The sequence below is a fragment of the Stomoxys calcitrans genome, chromosome 2, assembly GCF_963082655.1.
Source record: "Stomoxys calcitrans chromosome 2, idStoCalc2.1, whole genome shotgun sequence".
Classification (NCBI taxonomy): Eukaryota; Metazoa; Arthropoda; class Insecta; order Diptera; family Muscidae; genus Stomoxys; species Stomoxys calcitrans.
In genome coordinates this window covers 227,286,373-227,305,466 of record NC_081553.1, presented here as the reverse complement: position 1 = coordinate 227,305,466, position 19,094 = coordinate 227,286,373, and the positions used below count along the sequence as shown (strand labels likewise).

General features: G+C 33.7%; 1 protein-coding gene across 5 annotated transcripts in view; it reads left to right on the top strand.

Moving 5' to 3' along the window:
* LOC106081004 (protein doublesex) overlaps positions 1-19,094 on the top strand; it is a 320,938-nt gene that overhangs the window by 62,080 nt on the left and 239,764 nt on the right. For all 5 annotated transcript variants that reach the window (XM_059363969.1, XM_059363968.1, XM_059363967.1 and 2 more), the window contains one exon: positions 16,491-18,026. In XM_059363969.1, coding sequence (XP_059219952.1) covers positions 17,000-18,026 — 1,027 coding nt within the window. In that variant the 5' untranslated portion in view covers positions 16,491-16,999. The remainder of the gene's footprint in view (positions 1-16,490; positions 18,027-19,094) is intronic.

Genomic DNA, 19,094 nt, shown 5'->3' with positions numbered 1-19,094 from the left:
TTGCCTTACAATGGGTGCTACTGAAGCAGCATAGCCTTAAACTATCTCACCACCTCTAGTTACGGGAAACTGGATATGAAAATTGATTGCCGTTTGGCATCAGGCATTATCACCTTAGAGGAAATAATTCTCGACTGTACAGAAATTGAAAAAAAATCTTTGATAAATATTCCTCTGGCAGACAATTAATTTCAAAAGGAAATTTTGGTCTGCCAACCTTTGCTATAAGCGGTTACATATGCTTAACGTCTTAATTAGTTTTTGACTTGAAAATATCTTATTTTATGCAATAACCCAGCAAACATTTGTATGATGTTAAAAGTTGGGAAAACTAAACAAAAGATTTTTAGATTTACACTATATCAAGTATTCCCAGCGATATGCATTCCATGAATTATATGCTTTGTTTAGCTATAATTCATGGAAAATGGTACCGTGTACTTATGACAGGGGATTCGCTTACGACACTTAGAAGAGCTCATCCGCGATCATAATGTTCATCTAGAAGATTCACAGAAGATTATTTGCATGGTGGGTTATAAGCTTGCCATCTGAAATACTACTACTACAATGCCTTTTTTGTTCCATTACTTACTTCATGATGGCCAAACATTACCTGAAACCGATGATCTATAAATGAGGTATTTTGATTTCTAACGAGCTTTCATCAATTCTTGTCCCAAAATGGATGGTTGTTGCGACAACAACTTTTGTCTTTACCGCTTCACAACGTCTGGTCTTTGTCTTTTTGATTGTCCAGCCGACTAGACTATTTACTGCCAAACACATTGTCTGGCTGATTAAAAGCTTGTTGCGATTTAGTATGCCCCCTGCTTTGGAGAAATTGACCGGAGACTAGTTTGTGGTAGCCAATTGAATTAAAGTGAATAAAGGGTGAACAAAAACGAGGGATTTTTGCGCAACCGACGATAAACTACAATGAATTGACATGGAAAGATGTAAAGTCGGTAAAAACACACACAAAAGGGGAAACAATGTATAATTATGTAATTTAAAGTGGTTCTCGTTAAAAATTCTCCTGCTTTGTAGTCAATTGGTTGTGGTGTTCTGTTTTCTCTTTGAAATGCCTTCCCTGCTAGTCTGCAATGAGACAGACAGATGATGTGATCACTTATTCATTTAACGCCTATTGACTTTGGATATAAAACAGTTAATGCTTTTTAAGAAATAAAACATCTTGGCCTTGACAATTTGAATATCGATTATTCAACGTCGATAACTGAATATTTAATGAATTCTAATCGAATTATCGATAAAACAAATTTATCGATAAAGGCGATTAAGAGCTAGTAAGATTTTTAGAAAATTTGCAAAAAAGAAATAACTAAAAATTTGTAAAATGTTTCTGTTAATAAAAGTCGATACATCACAATGTATCGAGTTATCCATAAAACCAAATTTAATTCGATTATTGTTATCTTGATATTGTGTAGGACAATAGGATTAGTTACAAAAAATTTAAATATATTTTAAATGAATCATAACAACTTTTGAAATTGAATATATATCGATATTTATGTATTTATCGATATTTATATATTTATCGATATTTATATATTTCGATATCGATAACAAAATAAGTAATCGAGTGTTTGTAAGAAAATATCTATTTATCGATAAAAAATTAATGTTTTAACGACTTCTAGACAAAATATGTATCGAGCTAACGATACATCGAACCGCGATTTATCGATAAAGCGTATTTATTTTATAAATCTAATTTATAAAAAATTTAATATTAGGTTGCCCAAAAAGTAATTGCGGATTTTTCATATAGTCGGCGTTGACAAATTTTTTCACAGCTTGTGACTCTGTAATTGCATTCTTTCTTCTGTCGGTTATCAGCTGTTACTTTTAGCTTGCTTTAAAAAAAAAGTGTAAAAAAAGTATATTTGATTAAAGTTCATTCTAAGTTTTATTAAAAATGCATTTACTTTCTTTTAAAAAATCCGCAATTACTTTTTGGGCAACCCAATAGTTTAAATGAATCATAACAAATTTTGAAATTAAATATTATTCGATGTTTTTATTTATATATTTATCGATAACAAAATAAATAATCGACTGTTTGTAAAAAAAATTATCTATTTATCGAAAAAAATTAATGTTTTAACGACTTCTCGACAAAATATGTATCGAGCTTACGATAAAATATACTTCGAACCTCGATTTATCGATAAAGCGGATTTATCGATAAAAGCGATTTCTAGGTAGCCAGAATTGTGGAAAATATGTAAAAACTATTAACAAAAATTTGTCAAATTTGTTTTTGGAAAAGAAGTCTATCATCTAACAAACTTTTAATAAAACAAAATTTCAATCGATTATTGTTATATCGATATTTGACGGAAAATTTGTGTTTTTATAAAACCTTAAAATTTCTAGCATGATTATAAAGATAATTAAAAAAATCTGTAGGGAGATATAAAAGTTATCGACTTATTGTTGAAACTAATTATACTTATCGATAAAAAATACTTTATTTACGACCTCCCGACAAAAAATATGTCGAGCTAACAATAAAATATACACTGAACCTGGATTTATCGATAAAACGTATGTATCATAAAAGCGATTTCTAGGCAGCTGGAATTGTAAAGGGTGATTTTTTTGAGGTTAGGATTTTCATGCATTAGTATTTGACAGATCACGTGGGATTTCAGACATGGTGTCAAAGAGAAAGATGCTCAGTATGCTTTGACATTTCATCATGAATAGACTAACTAACGAGCAACGCTTGCAAATCATTGAATTTTATTACCAAAATCAGTGTTCGGTTCGAAATGTGTTCATTCACCGTAACGTTGCGTCCAACAGCATCTTTGAAAAAATACGGTCCAATGATTCCACCAGCGTACAAACCACACCAAACAGTGCATTTTTCGGGATGCATGGGCAGTTCTTGAACGGCTTCTGGTTGCTCTTCACTCCAAATGCGGCAATTTTGCTTATTTACGTAGCCATTCAACCAGAAATGAGCCTCATCGCTGAACAAAATTTGTCAAAATTTGAACACATTTCGAACCGAACACTGATTTTGGTAATAAAATTCAATGATTTGCAAGCGTTGCTCGTTAGTAAGTCTATTCATGATAAAATGTCAAAGCATACTGAGCATCTTTCTCTTTGACACCATGTCTGAAATCCCACGTGATCTGTCAAATACTAATGCATTAAAATCCTAACCTCAAAAAAATCACCCTTTATTAACAAAAATTTGTCAACATATTTTGTGAAAAGAAGTCTATCATGTATCGAACTTTTTATAAAACTAAATTGTTATCGATTATTGTAATGTCGATATTTTATGGGAAAGTAGTAAAAAATTAAGCAATCAATACAACTTCCAACAGATGCACAGAATACCATGGGAGAAGTGTAATTTGTGCAGGCAAAAAATCTGGCATTAAACAAAAACACATGCATTGGGAAAAGTACAGCTAATAAATAGGGTTTTTCGACAAAAATCAATAAGTCAATAAAAATCGGCTTATCACTGAAATGAAAGTGTAATCGTTCATCGTGATATCAGATGGAAACAGTTTTTAAATAGAATAGATTAGAAATTGTTAAAGTTGTTTCTCTGTTCATTCTTAAAATTTTCGTCTTTTCGATAAAACATGTATCTATATTCTTATCGATAAAACATGTAACTTATCGATAAAACATTTATCTATTTATCGATAAAATATTTATCTACTTATCGATAAAACTTTTTTTATTTTACCCAATTACGAAATCAAACGAATTATTCCCAACCTTGACATAGTCGTTAAATATTAAACATCGAACGAAAGAGGCATGAAAAATTTATCCTTTTATCGATAATCATTCATCAATTTATCGATAAAACATTTTCCTACTGATCAACAAAGCATTCATCGATTTCTCGATAAAACATTTATAAAATTAATAAAAATATTTTATGTAATTTAAAAAACCTTTTTTATCGTTGAAAAGCTTGATGCAGTCGTTAAAAGAAAATTTACAGAAAGAGATATGAATGACAAAATACAGAAATCGATAATTCAATATTAATCGACTTATCGATAAATCATATTTTATAGTTGTTCATTGTGATACTGTTAAAGGTGATTGTCTACCAATTCTTAAAATTTTCGGTTTATCGATAAAATATTTATCTACTAATTGATAAAACCATTTTTTTTTATTTTATTCTAATTATAAACCAAACTAACAGTTCCCAAACTTGACTTATCGATAATCATTCATCAAGTTATCAATAAATATGTATGAACTTACCGATAAAATATTTGCCTACTTTTCAACAAAACATTTATCGATTTCTCGATAAAACATTTTTTTCTTATATATTAATCGATAAAATGATTTTTTTTTTTGTTTTATGTAATTTAAAAATCAATCCAATCATTATAAAGATCTACGGAAAGTATGAATAACCATTTTTGAGTGGGGTCGAATGAATCGAGTAGATTTTAATGCACGGAAGACTCAGTGCTGTTTGTTGTCACACAAATAATTGGCTGACTCATTACGACTTATTTGTCTATCAACAGTATAGTTGTTTTGCAATCAGAAGCTCTTGATGTTCTGGGCATGAAAATACAGAGTGATGCCCGTCGATATGTATTTGAAGTGTCGAAAAAAGCATGCAAGTGCTTAGGCTTTCTTAAACGGTGTAATAATTACTTCACTTCTTCTGATCTTCTTAACATCTATAGCACCTTCATAAGGCCGTACGACTCACATGTATGGGCTGGAGCTTCAAAATCATCCCTGGAACTACTGGACTGTGGACAGAGGAGAGCGATGGCGATGAATTGAACATTGTCGCAATGTGGGTAGTTTGGCGCTGTTCTATCGGTACTTCCATGGTGTGTGTTCATCTGATATTTGCCTTCTTATTCCTGATGTAAGGATGTTTGTCATAAATATTAGACATTCCAGGAACTCAAACCCGTTTGTACTTGATTGGCCAGCGGATCGGATGCATATTGGAGAGAATTCGTATGTGAAATTAACTTCCGGTAAATATTTTTCCCACCCGATACGACATCCAGAGATTTAAGACGAATTGCAATAAACACAATTTTTTTCGTAAAAAGTACTATTTGTTCGAGTTTTTTAAATACTGGGGATTAATTAGCAAAAACTGATAAATCGATTAAAGAAAACTCGTCTAAACGAACTTCGAAATTTTTAGTCGTTAAATCAAACTAGAGTATGGTCACCCCATTTCTTTTAATATATTGATTAACATACTTCATGAGCAAAAATCGATAAATAAACGTATCGAAAAATGCTGAAAATGAGAGTAGATATCGATAAAATCATTTTCTTAAACTACCGCTGTTTGATTTTCTATAACTGCAAATCGATAATTCGAACTGGTTACACTATATAACTGGTCTTAATCGGTAAAAACTGATCAATCAAAGGATGGATTTAAAAAAATCATTAAATCGAATATCAACTAAACTTTAAAATGTTATGGCTGTCAAATCCAATTAGATGATACAAACCGCATTTGTTTTAATTTACTGCTTAACAATTTTCCATGAAAAATTCGATAGATTACTTACCAAAAATCGATGACTGTAAATGTGAATTACTCACATATACAGATATCGACTTTTTTTAATCGTTAAAACGAAATTGAAAGTTTTCATATCGTAAATTTGTCTAATTTACTATAAATATTAATCGATAACTCGTACCGATAACATTTTTTAGCTTAATTGGTAAAAACTAGGTATCGATTAAAGAAAAATCATCAAGTCAAATATCAACTAGACTTCGAAATGTTATTGACGCCAAATCTATTGAGGGGATGCTAATGAAAGTTTTTTCCATATCGTTAATTTGTCTAATTTACTATAAATATTAATCGATAACTCGTACCGATAACATTTTTTAACTTTATTGGTAAAAACTAGGTATCGATTGAGGAAAAATCATCAAGTCGAATATCAACTAGACTTCGAAATGTTATTGACGCCAAATCTAAACGCATTTCTTTTATTTTATTGATCAACATTTTCCAAGAACAAAGATCGATAAATTGACATATGATCACCCTTGTGCGATAAAGGTGGGAGAATTTTCAAAATGCAGCAGAAGTGCAAAAGGATCAGCAAAATGTTCATAAAATGTTCACCCTGGTAAGAAAATGTCGATTTTTGCAACCAATGGAGCGATAACAAAAGATTATTTAGAACTTCATCGATTAATCCTCAACTCAAAGAGATTTAGCTATGGAACCGATAATCAATGTTTAAAGGATTTAAACGTTATGAAACTACTTTTTCCAACCCTATTTCAAATTTAAAATATACAAATTTCCGGGAACAACTTTAGTTTTAAGTTTTAAACAGTTTTTTATATCCCCATTTGATTATCGTTAATGTCGATCCCATAAAGTGTAATCAAGCTGCTAGAAAGGTGACAAAAACCACTTCTGTTGCACGAGTGCTCATGAGTGACTACATTATCAGGTGCCGTTTGCAACCCGTTTGTAGGCAAAAACATGTACATCGTATTCAGTTATTTGTAATTAATCAATAAACGTCAATTTCATATATGTTAAAGATTTTAATCCATAAAATGAAAAATTAATAGTGCAACAAGTTGGTGAATAATAAGTAGAAATGTTGAATTGAAATTTAACTGAAAGTAGCTGCTGTGCTGTTAAAATGTGGCTTGGAGGATATGAAAAAATCAAATCTAACAAGAAGGCAATATAATTTAAATAGCTTTCGAAGCTTAGTTTCAACAAGATGTTGAATTTGGTTAACAGACTTAATTAGATGCTATTGACTCATCGATTGCCTGGAATATCTTTGTGGTCCGATTTCCAATATGGGTTGTAGAGAAAGAAATATGGAGAATGATTATTGAATTCAGGTGATTTACCGGTTGAAGAAAATATTAACCGTGACCATTTCATCGCATCATAGCGTACATCGCAATGATCCTTCCTTTTAAGTTGTAGGACTGAGGCAAGTACATGCGTTGTTAATGCTAATTTTTTGTATGGTGCACTTTGCTGAGTTAGGTTCGGCATTTGTCGTGCACTGATATTTGATACTCCTTCCTAGTTGCTGCCATAGTATTTGAATTTGATGCTGACATAAACCAAAGCTTCATTTCAAAATATTTTTGTTTTTTGACACTCATGTCTTTTTTTAACGGGCAAACACTATAATTAATTATTAGTTTTTTTTTTTTTTGCTAAATATGCGTTTTAATGCACAGCCATTCCAATCAATTAGACTATTCAACTAGATTAGATAGTGGCTTTAAATAGTATAAACATTCGCAGTCATTGCATTGCAGTTAAATTTGCTAGTGCATAAAATTACAAATATTGCCTTAGCCGTCTTTTAGTCAGTTGTTTTAGCCAAGCGTTGCATTTCTATAGAGAGACTGGCCAAAGCCGGTCTCTTGGATAGCACCCATTGAATTGTGATCAGGTTTTTTTTTGTTATAGTCTACTGCACTACGATGCTTTGGGAGCGTACAATTGAATGCATTTGTTTGTAACCATTGTTTAAATGAAAAAATTATAGTGTTCGACTTTTCGCAAAAGCCAGGCTAATCTGGCCAACATAAGACTTTCAAAGATCAAAAAATTAAACATATTTGTTAAATTTGTATCATATCGAGCATTGGAGGCCACCGTACGTAGAGGTTAGTGTGTCGGGCCATTGACTCTGAATGCTTGTTGATTTCAGCGGTAATTATTTTGTTACATTAGTAAAAAAAGTAGATTTTTTTATTAAACGTTTAACACTGGCATTTTTATGCTAAAAAATCAATGTTTTTGTTAATATAAAATCTATCCTTCTGGGTAACAGAGTACGACATAGGAAAACTTCTTTACGAAATACAAAAAATCGACATATTTGAGTATTTGAAAAACAACATTTTTGAAAATTCAAAAATCGATGTTTTTGAGGATTCAAAAATCGATGTTTTTGAGGATTCGAAAATCGATATTTTCTCCCAGATTTTACTTAATGAAATTTTTGTGGTCAAAATTCGATTTTCTTCAAACTCGAAAATCGATATTTTTCAAAATTATAAATCGATATTTTTAAAGTTAAAAATCGACATTTTTAAAATTAATAATCGACATTTCTAAAATTAAAAATCGACATTTTTAAAATTAAAAATCGATATTTTTAAGGATTAAAAAATCGATTTTTGAGGTTTCAAAATCGATATTTTTAAGGATTAAAAAATTTATATTTTCTCCCAGATATTACTTAGTTCAATTTTTGTGGTCAAATTTCAAATCGATATATTTGAATATTAAAAAACAAAATTTAAATACAATAAATCGACATTTTTGAGGATTTAATCGATATCTTTTAAGATTCTTAAATCGATATTTTTGAGGATTCAAAAAACGATATTTTTCCCAGATATACCTTAAGAAATCCTTGTGGTCAAAATTCGATTTTCTTCAAACTCAAAAATAGCTATTTTTAAAAATTAAAAATCGATTTTTTAAAAAATTTAAAATCTAGATTTTTAAAAATTAAAAATCTATATTTTTAGTATTAAAAATCGATATTTTTGAGTGTTCATTTTAAATATATATATAAAGGATTAAAAATTCGATAGCTTTGAGGATTCAAAAATTAACATTTTCTCCCAGCGTTACCTAGTGAAATTTTTGTGGTCAAATTTCAAATCGATATATTTGAATATTAAAAAAACGGCATTTTATATACAAAAAATCGATATTTTTGAGTATTTAAAAATCGATATCTTTGAAGATTCAATTCGATTTTCTTTCAAACTCGAAAATCGATATTTTAAAAAATTAGAAATCGTAATTTTTAAAAATTAAAAATCTAGATTTTTAATATTAAAATACGACATTTTTTGAGTGTTAAATCGATTTTTGAGGCTTCAAAATCGATATTTTGTAAGAATAAAAAATCGATTGTTTTGAGTATACAAAAATCGATATTTTCTTCCAGATACTAATTATTGGAATTTTTTGGTCAAATTTCAAATCGATAAAGTTAAATATTAAAAAACCACATTTTAAATACAAAAAAATCGACATATTTGAGAATTTAAAAATCGATATTTTTAAGAATTCATAAATCGATAAATTTGAGGATTAAAACTTCGATATTTACTCTCAGATATTACTTAATGAAATTTTTGTGTTTAAAATTCGATTTTCTTCACATGCGAAAATCGATAGTTTTAAAAATTAAAAACCCATATTTTTAAAAATTAAAAATCAATATTTTTACAAATGTTGCCAGCATTAGGAGGGGAAAACCACCGCTGAAAATTTTTTTCTGATGGTCTCGCCAGAATTCGAACTCAGGCGTTCGGCGTCATAGGCGCACCTGCTAGAAAGTAAAAAAATTGATGTTTGAAATAAAACTCCACTAAAAATTGTAAAATTACATTCTTAAAAAATATTTTTGGCTAATATCGATATATTTCGGTATAAAAACATCGATACATTCCAGAATCAAAACTCGATTTTTGTGATAAAAATTCATCGAAAATTAAAATTTTTTATTCTTTGAATTAAATTGTTTGTAATTTTTTAATTGGAAAACAAGAAATTAACTTTTTTCAAAATATCGTCGCAAATTCTCAATTTTGATGAAAACACATAACAATTTTTGTTAAAAAATATAGTTGTTATAAAATTTTTGATCCAAACATTATAAATGCCCTGAAGTATTTATTTGAAGTATAACTATGTGCATACAACAAACAAGAAATTCTCTAAAGATATGCCAAGTATCAATTTTTCGATAATAAAGGATCGATTTTTTTTTATATCAATATTAACACTTCTTTCTTATCGAGAAATACACGGTTATTTGTGATCTCATTAAATAATAAAATTTATCTTAAATATACTTGATGAAAATCCATACAAAATTGTCTTTTGTTTTAATTGAAAAGGCTCGTTTTTGCCAAAGTTTGATAAACGAATCATTTAATCACAAAAATTTCAAAGTTCACTGAAAATTTAGTTAAATCGATAATTTTGATAGTCAAAAATCGATTTTTGTAATAAAGAAACATGAAAATTGTAAACGGTCTTTATTAAAAAAATTTTAGCTTAAATCGATATTTCGGTGATGTTTTTTTAAATCAATATTTTCGATAAAAAAATTTTTTCGATAACAAACATTTCGATAACAAGAATTATTTTTCGATGACAATTTGTTTTTCGATAACAAAAAACAGTTTTGAAAATTTTTAATTTAGAATTTTATTGCTTGCAACTTCCTAAACGAATAACAAAAATAATTTTTTTTTAAAAATCGGTGCCAAATCTCTATTTTTGATGAAATCTATAAACATTTGTGTTTAAAATCCATAAAAAATCCAACAAAATCTTATATCATGGAACCTTATCGCATGAATTAGAGCTTGAAATGGTCGTTATTGCCCATGTTTAGTTTACACTTGATTGCTTGCTTTCTTGCTTGTATTGCCTATTGCAAACACTTGTCGACAATTGCAAGTGCGCATGCTTAGCGCCCAATAAACACTACAAGCTGTGTAGTCGAGTTAAGTCAGTTTAATCGCTACCTTTTTAAACGGTATTTGATCGACCCCTCCCTCAAAGTTATCTCGAGTAACATATTTGACTTTAAGTGACACTGGCTTTCAGCTATGCTGCACATTAAGGCATTCCTAAGATATACTCGAAATTTTAGTCTTGTATGGTTGATGGTAATGATAATTAGTGGTGATTGTTTTCTTTGCACCTGTGATTTATGATTGTGAAATTTACAATGCATTTAATTAATTGTAACACTTGTACTAAGAGTGGAGATTTAAATTCAGTTGTGAACAATGAAGGTATGCAAATGTCTCCAACCATAAGTGGGTTGAAAGGATATTATTATGGGTTGGGTAAAAAAAAAAGACAAAAGCTACAGCCATAAGGTAAGTTTACATGACATTGATCATGGTAACATAATGGAAGGGACCATTTAAGTGCTTATCAATAGCTGGTAGTTATAAGCTTTAAAAAATCAAACACTCCACTTCGTGCAAAATCAAACAATTTGATATGCTTACCTTAGCATTGAAAATCGACCCTCTCTTAATCCAGGATTCTCCATTACTGCTGGAAACCATGAACAAAAATTCGTTCCAGTAATTGCTCATAGTTTTATCCCTAAACACTCCACTTCAAATATTTTGAGTTGAATGCACGCACAGCAAAACAACAAATCCCTCAGCATGTGCATAATTTTTTGTCACCCATCAATCTATGTTCCCACAACAATTTCTTTTTTGCAAAGACTTTAGACTGCACTGAAAAAATGTATATGGTTGAAATCATTTTGTATTGCGATTCTCTACTCGAATATCTTTTGCTAAGTTTACCAAATATGAAAATTTTATTTTTCCACGGTGTCTGTTGTCTAGCCATTTATCATCTAAAACTTAAAGCTTAAGTGAATCGCAGACAAATTTCAATTAATTCTCAACATTCATATTGACTGACTTGCCATGACAGATAGAATCACAAAACAAAGGGTCAAAAGAAGCCGCTTCAATTATATGAATAAAAAAGAATGGCAACTATTTAGACAAAGTCCAGAGACAAAAATTATCATAAGTAGTGAGACATAGAAAAATTGCTTAACTTACTCAAGGTTGAATCTGTTCCCACAGATCTATACACACACACAGTGGGAGAAAATTAAAAAAAAACTATACAACATTTTTCGAGCACTATCCAGCAAAAAAACAAATTGGAAATCGGACTAGAAACGAAGATTTCGAAATACCGATGAGACTAACATAAGGAGCCAGTCAAAAGGCGCCCGGACAATCTAGGGCCTTGAAGTTTTGCACACGATCTCTCTCTCAGCTCTAAACATTTAAATTTTCCATGAGATATCTCTACCCGTTCTCACACGACATATCTTTTTACTAGGTTTTTTTCGATTCTCTCCCACTGTGCAACGTTCAAAATAATAAAAATGACTATGCAAATGTAAATGTGTATGGGAAGTCTTGCTCAGACATTTGTATGCATAAAACCAGCCATATTTGTTGCCAACTATCAAAGGAATGCACTTTTATAAATGTTCTATAGAAATATCCTTTTGAAAACAATCTTCTTATGTATAACAAGTAAAAACGTGCTATGTTCGGCCGGGCCGAATCTTATATACCCTCCACCATGGATCGCATTTGTCGAGTTCTTTTCCCGGCATCTCTTCTTAGGCAAAAAAAGGATGAAAGAAAAGATTTGCTCTGCTATTAGAGCGATATCAAGATATGGTCCGGTTTGGACCAAATTAAATTATATGTTGAAGACCTGTGTAGAATGCCAGCCAATTCGAATAAGAATTGCGCCCTCTGGGGGCTCAAGAAGTAAAATAGAGAGATCGATTTATTGGGTTGCCCAAAAAGTAATTGCGGATTTTTCATATAGTCGGTGTTGAAAAATTTTTTCACAGCTTGTGACTCTGTAATTGCATTCTTTCTTCTGTCAGTTATCATAAAAAAGTATATTTGATTAAAATTCATTCTAAGTTTTATTGAAAATGCATTCACTTTCTTTTAAAAAATCCGCAATTACTTTTTGGGCAACCCAATATATGGGAGCTGTATCAGGCTATAGACCGATTCAGACCATTACAAACACGTATGTTGATGGTCATGAGAGGATCCGTCGTACAAAATTTCAGACAAATCGGATAATAATTGCGACCTCTAGAGGCTCCAGGAGTCAAGACCCACGATCGGTTTATATGGCAGCTTTATCACAACATAGACCGATTCGAACCATACTTGGCACAGTTGTTGGATATCATAACAAAATACTTCCTGCAAAATTTCAATCAAATCGGATAAGAATGGCGCCCTCTAGAGGTTCAAGAAGTCAAGACCCAAGATCGGTTTATATGGCATCTTTATCAAAACATAGACCGATTTGAATCATACTTGGCACAGTTGTTGGATATCATAACAAAATACTTCGTGCAAAATTTCATTCAAATCGGACAGGAATTGCGCCCTCTAGAGGCTCAAGAAGTCAAGACCCAAGATCGGTGTATATGGCAGCTATATTAGGTTATGAACCGATTTTAACCATACTTGGCACAGTTGTTGAAAGTCATAATAAAATATGTCATGCAAAATTTCAGCCAAATGGGATGGGAATTGCGCCCTCTAGAGGCTCAAGAAGTCAAGACCCAAGATCGGTTTATATGGCGGCTTTATCAAATCATTGACTGATTTGAACCACACTTGGCACAGTTGTTGGATATCATTACAAAATCGGTTTATATGGCAGCTATATCAGGTTCTGAACCGATTTGAACTTTATTTGGGACAGTTGTTGAAAGTCATAATAAAATACGTCATGTAAGGGGGAATTGCCCCCTTTAGAGGCTCACGAAGTTAAGACCTTAGATCTGTTTATATGGCAGCTTTATCAAAACATAGACAGATTTGAACCATAGTTGGCACATTTGTTGGATATCATAACAAAATACTTCGTGCAAAATTTCAGCCCAATCGGATTGGGCTTGAGCCTCTAAAGGGATTGCGCCCTCTAGAGGCTCAAGAAGTCAAGACCGGTGTATATGGCAGCTATATCAGGTTATGAACCGATTTGATCCTTATTTGGCACAGTTGTTGAAAATCATAATAAAATACGTCATGCAAAATTTCAGCCAAATCGGATAGGAATTGCGCCCTCTAGAGGCTCAAGAAGTCAAGACCCAAGATCGGTTTATATGGCAGCTATATCAGGTTATGAACCGATTGAAACCATACTTGGCACAGTTCTTGGAGGTGACACCAAAACATCACGTGCAAAATTTCAATCGAATCGGACGAGAATTGCGCCCTCTAGAGGGCTCAATTTGTCATATGAATATGGGGTGGGGTATGGGGGGAGACCCCCCAGCACAAAACCCTCTCAAACGGAGAATTCAACCGATCAGCGCAATATGGGATTCAAATGAAAGGTACTTGAGAGTAGAGTACGAATCCGATATATACCTTCGGGACTAAAGGTCTGGGGGGCTACCCCTCCCGTGAAACACCCAGCAAACCTGGCTTATTTAACGACCATAGCAAATATGGGGCTCAATTGAAAGGTATTTGGAAGTAGAATATGCTTTTAATATCTCTTTTCGGAGCCAAAAAAACCAAATTGGTATAAAATTTTGGTGTCAAAAATGTGGGGGAATACCCCATCTCAAAACTTACCCAAATGGATGTTTATTGATTGGAAAAATATGGGTATTAAATATAAGGTTGTTGTTGTTCTACCTTTCGTCTGCTTGGTTCTGTTGAGTATCCAGTTCCAGAAACTCTGCTACTAAGATGGATTGAGTATTGAGCATATAGACCAGTGATAGGCAAGAATACTCACTCTAGTGCTCATAACTGCATATGTACACAAGAAGATAATCCCAAGCAAGCCCATGGGCTTGCAAATAATCTCAATAATGTGCTCGTTACTGGTATAGACACATTGTCACACAAAAATGTTTTTCCTTTTTTTATATTCACCACCGAAGGATGGGGGTATATTCATTTTGTCATTCCGAAATATCTATTTCCGACCCTATAAAGGATACATATATTCTTGATCAGCGTAAAAATCTAAGACGATCTAGCCATGTCCGTCCGTCTGTCTGTTGAAATCACGCTACAGTCTTTAAAAATAGAGATATTGAGCTGAAACTTTGCACAGATTCTTTTTTTTGTCTATAAGCAGGTTAAGTTCGAAGATGGGCTATATCGGACTATATCTTCATAAAGCCCCCATATAGACCGATTCGCCGATTTAGGATTTTAGGCCCATAAAAACCTCATTTATTATCCGATTTTGCTGAAACTTCGGACACTGAGTTGTGTTAGACCCTTTAACATCCTCTGTCAATTTGGCCAGATCGGTTCAGATTTGGATATAGGTGTCATATAGACCGATACGCGGATTTAGGGTTCTAGGCCCATAAAAGGCGCATTTATTTTTCGATGTCACCAAAATTTGGGACATTGAGTTGTGTCAGGACCTTCGACATCCTTCTTCTATTCGAACCCAGATCGGTTCAGATTTGAATATAGCTGCTATATAAAACGATCACTTGTTTTAAGGTTTTGAGCGCATAAAAGGCGCATTTATTGTCTTTTGTCGCCGAAATTTGGGGTATTGAGTTAAGTTAAGCCCCTCGACATACTTCTGGAATACGGCATAGATCGGTCCAGATTTGGATATAGCTGCCATATAGACCGATCTCTCGATTTAAGGCTTTGGACCCATAAAAGGCGCATTTATTGTCTGATGTCGCCAAAATTTGGGGCAGTGAGTTGTGTCAGGACCTTCGACATACTTCTGCAATATGGCATAGATCGGTTCGGATTTGGATATAGCTGTCATATAGACCGATCTCTCTATTTAATGCTTTAGGCCCATAAAAGGCGCATTTGCCACAGTGACTTATGTTAGGCTTTTCGACATCCGTGTTGTATTCGGTTCAGATCGGTTTATTTTTAGATATACACAATTGAACAATGACTTGTACTTGTTAGTATTTAGTCCAATTTGGAAGATATTTCGATATAGCTGCTATGGGGCATAAGGTATGCATTTTTCACTGGATTTTGACCAAAGGTGGTTTACATATATACCCGAGGTGGTGGGTATTTAAAGTTCGACCTGGCCGAATTTAACGTCTTTTTTCTTGTTTTGATTGAGCCAAGGGCAGTCAGTATGTTGAGCAGCTTGTTCGAGTACGGATGGTAAACTTGGATTGTGAACATTTTTAAGGTTTCGCATTAACTTTACGCGATGTTACTTCTTATTATTAGAAAGATAATTCTTAAAAAAATTTATAGAAATACAATTTTTCGAAGATTTATGTTCAAAGTTTAATTTTCTGAAATTATTTAAAAAAAAAATTAAAAATTTCGGTACACCCTATTATTAAAATACAATGTTACATATTCATACAATTTTTCGATGATTGATGTTGCAAACACATTTTCCTATTCAAAATTTAATTTTCTGAAATTATTAAAAAAAAAATTATAAAAATTTCGGTACACCCTATTATAAAAAATACAATGTTATATATTCATGGTTTGCATTTAAATCAAAATGTTTTTTTTTTGTTCACGTTTATGTATATTCAATCTTTCAATTAATATTTATTTATAGTTAGTGAAAAAAATTGATAATTAACGGTATGGCGAACGACAGTAGTGGACAACTTGGGTCCAATTGTATTGCCCGTTTTAAATGTCTGCCTTTATTCATCTCTGTTTAGAATGTTTTTTTTTGTTATGTGACATCGTTTTCCGACGGATTGGGGGAAAGGGGATAAGAAGAAAATTTAAAATTTTATTCATAGAGATGGGGGGAAATTTTGGTTTAATTTAAATTAATTTGATGATGTTGAGTTTGATGTTGTCTCTACATTTGCTTTGCTTTCTTTTTGCTATCTTTGCAGTTCCTATCTAAAAATAGTGCAACGGCAATATTGGCGACACTATCAACAAAGAGTGCGATTTTCGGATTACCAAGCATCGAATGACGGCCAACGGCGGCAAATCAAGAAAATTTTGATTGAATTCCTTTGCCATCGACGACGTGGGCAGACAAAGTGAGTGCCGTGTACGTTGCAACAAAGAGAAATAAATAATCGAAGAACAAAAATTACTTAAAAATTGTCAATTATTGTTTTGCCAATGTCTGTGAAATCAAAGCCGGTTAGGGCAAATTGATAATGGATGTGTCCTAAACAGAGTTGTTAAAGGGAAAAAACCAAAAAATACTAAACGAGAACAAAAACATTCTTTGGAATTAAATATTTCCACAAATCGTTGCTGATTTGTTTAATTACGAGAGAAAAACCCCTGCGCAAGCCCCGCTATTCGGTTTGGTGTGACCTGTTGGCTTGTGGTGGTTTTTGTTTTTTCGAATTTATTACACCGCACCCGTTGCACACAGTCCATTTGAATGGTTTCTGAGGACAGTAATTGGAATAGCAGCGACACCATGTCCGATACGGACATGCATGATTCGAAGAATGACATTTGCGGTGGTGCTTCCAGCTCCAGCGGCAGCTCGGGCACGCCACGCACCAAACCGAATTGTGCCCGCTGCCACAATCATGGCCTGAAAATCAAGTTAAAGGGCCACAAACGCTATTGCAAATTTCGTTTTTGCAATTGTGAGAAATGCCGCTTGACGGCGGATCGTCAGCGGGTCATGGCTCTGCAGACAGCACTGAGGCGGGCCCAACAGCAGGATGAGGCGCGCATATTGCAAATGCACGAAGTGCCACCGGTGGTGCATCCACCCACGGCCCTGCTGAATGCCCATCATCACCATCACCATCATCAGTTGCAGCATCACATCACCCAACAGTTGCACCATCATCACCATCCACATTTGGTGGATGCCACAGCTATGGCCGCTGCAGCAGCTGTGGGTGCCGGAGTTGGCAGTGTGTCTGCGCACCATGGCAATGCCATACCCACCATACGCTCTCCACCGCACAGTGATCACAGCGCTAATGGTGGCAGTAGTGGTGGTGGTGCTGGGGTCGGAGGTGGTGGTGGGGGCAGCAGCGGTGGAGGTGGTGGTGTCACCACCAGCACCAGTTCTTCAAGCGTTGGTGGCGGCGGCGGTGGCAGTGCTGGTGGGGTCGGCGGTGGCAATGGTTCCGGCGGTCCCAGTTCATCTACAATGAATGGCTTGCCCAGCAGCAGCAGCAGTAGCAGCGGTGGAGCGAGCAGCTCGACAGCCCCCCCACATCATACACCGCCCGATCATACACCCCATCATCATCATCACCATCATCATCATCATCCACACGCCGGTCATTTGGGTGCGGTGCCGGCGACAGCGCAATCTGTTGATAGTTCGTGCGATTCCTCATCACCCTCGCCGTCATCGACATCGGGAGTGGCAGTGCCGGTGCTGGTACCAGTCAATCGTAAACCCCATCCAGAACATCAGAATGGAGCGGATATGTCTATAGGTAAGTGAAAGGAATTCTTTAATATAAGAAAAAAATACTTAACTTGAAGTAATAGCAAGTTTTCATTGAAATTTTGGTGGTATGGATTTAACTAAATCCAAAAACAAATCCTGTCGTTTTACACTGCGCTTTTGGGTATTTAGGTGGCATACACATGCATGTGCATATCACACACATACATATACAATTCTTGAAAAACAATTGCATATTTTAGTACTTTTATCGATTATTGCAGCCGTAAAATCGAGTTTATTTGGGATTCAAAAATAAATCCTGCAAAAATGGAAATAATTTTTGTATGGTAAAACCTTCAAAAAACACTGGATTTAGCACTTAAATCTCGAAAAGGCTATACATCCGGATTTAATGGCCAATGTAAACGTGGCTTGACTTGAAGGAAATCCTTGGAGTAGTCATTGTTGGTGTCCATAATATGTCTCTATATGAAGTAGGGCTTTCAAAAGTTCAGCCTTGCTTGACTTAAATCTGTTTTTTTCCTTATTTTTAATCACGCCTCCTTTTTTGCAAATTATTTTTTTTACCGCCCTTTCGTCTTTAACTGACTTCTTTGTTATCCCCAAATTGCTTGCCAATAATGGGCCTGCTCGTGGGAAACAAGCGACACAGTGTTTTGTTCAACTAACTGTTGGTTGTGGAGTTTGCAATCTGGATACTCGTAATGAATGAATTATTGATGGACGTCTCCCATGTGGTTACAGACTACCTACTATGCAATCAAAGTGATGCGCAAGGGCCAAATGATTGATTGCCATATCATGTTGAATGTTTAGCTGCATGCAACCGATCGATGGGCATGCTGCAGAAGCAAACGATATGAACTTAATGGACACATAATGTTGCACTTGTGATTTTTTTGGCAGTGATAGATTCAAGAAGAAATAAACGACACGAAGGGATTTGTTTTTATACTTGCTAGAGGTGTGCACGTGAGGTGTTGTGTCACGTGTGAGTCACGTAATTAGTGAGTGAGATACAAATCCAATCACGTGACCGTGTGTGACAGTGGTCGAATTAATGCTTACGACTCACGAGAATTACGTGACACTC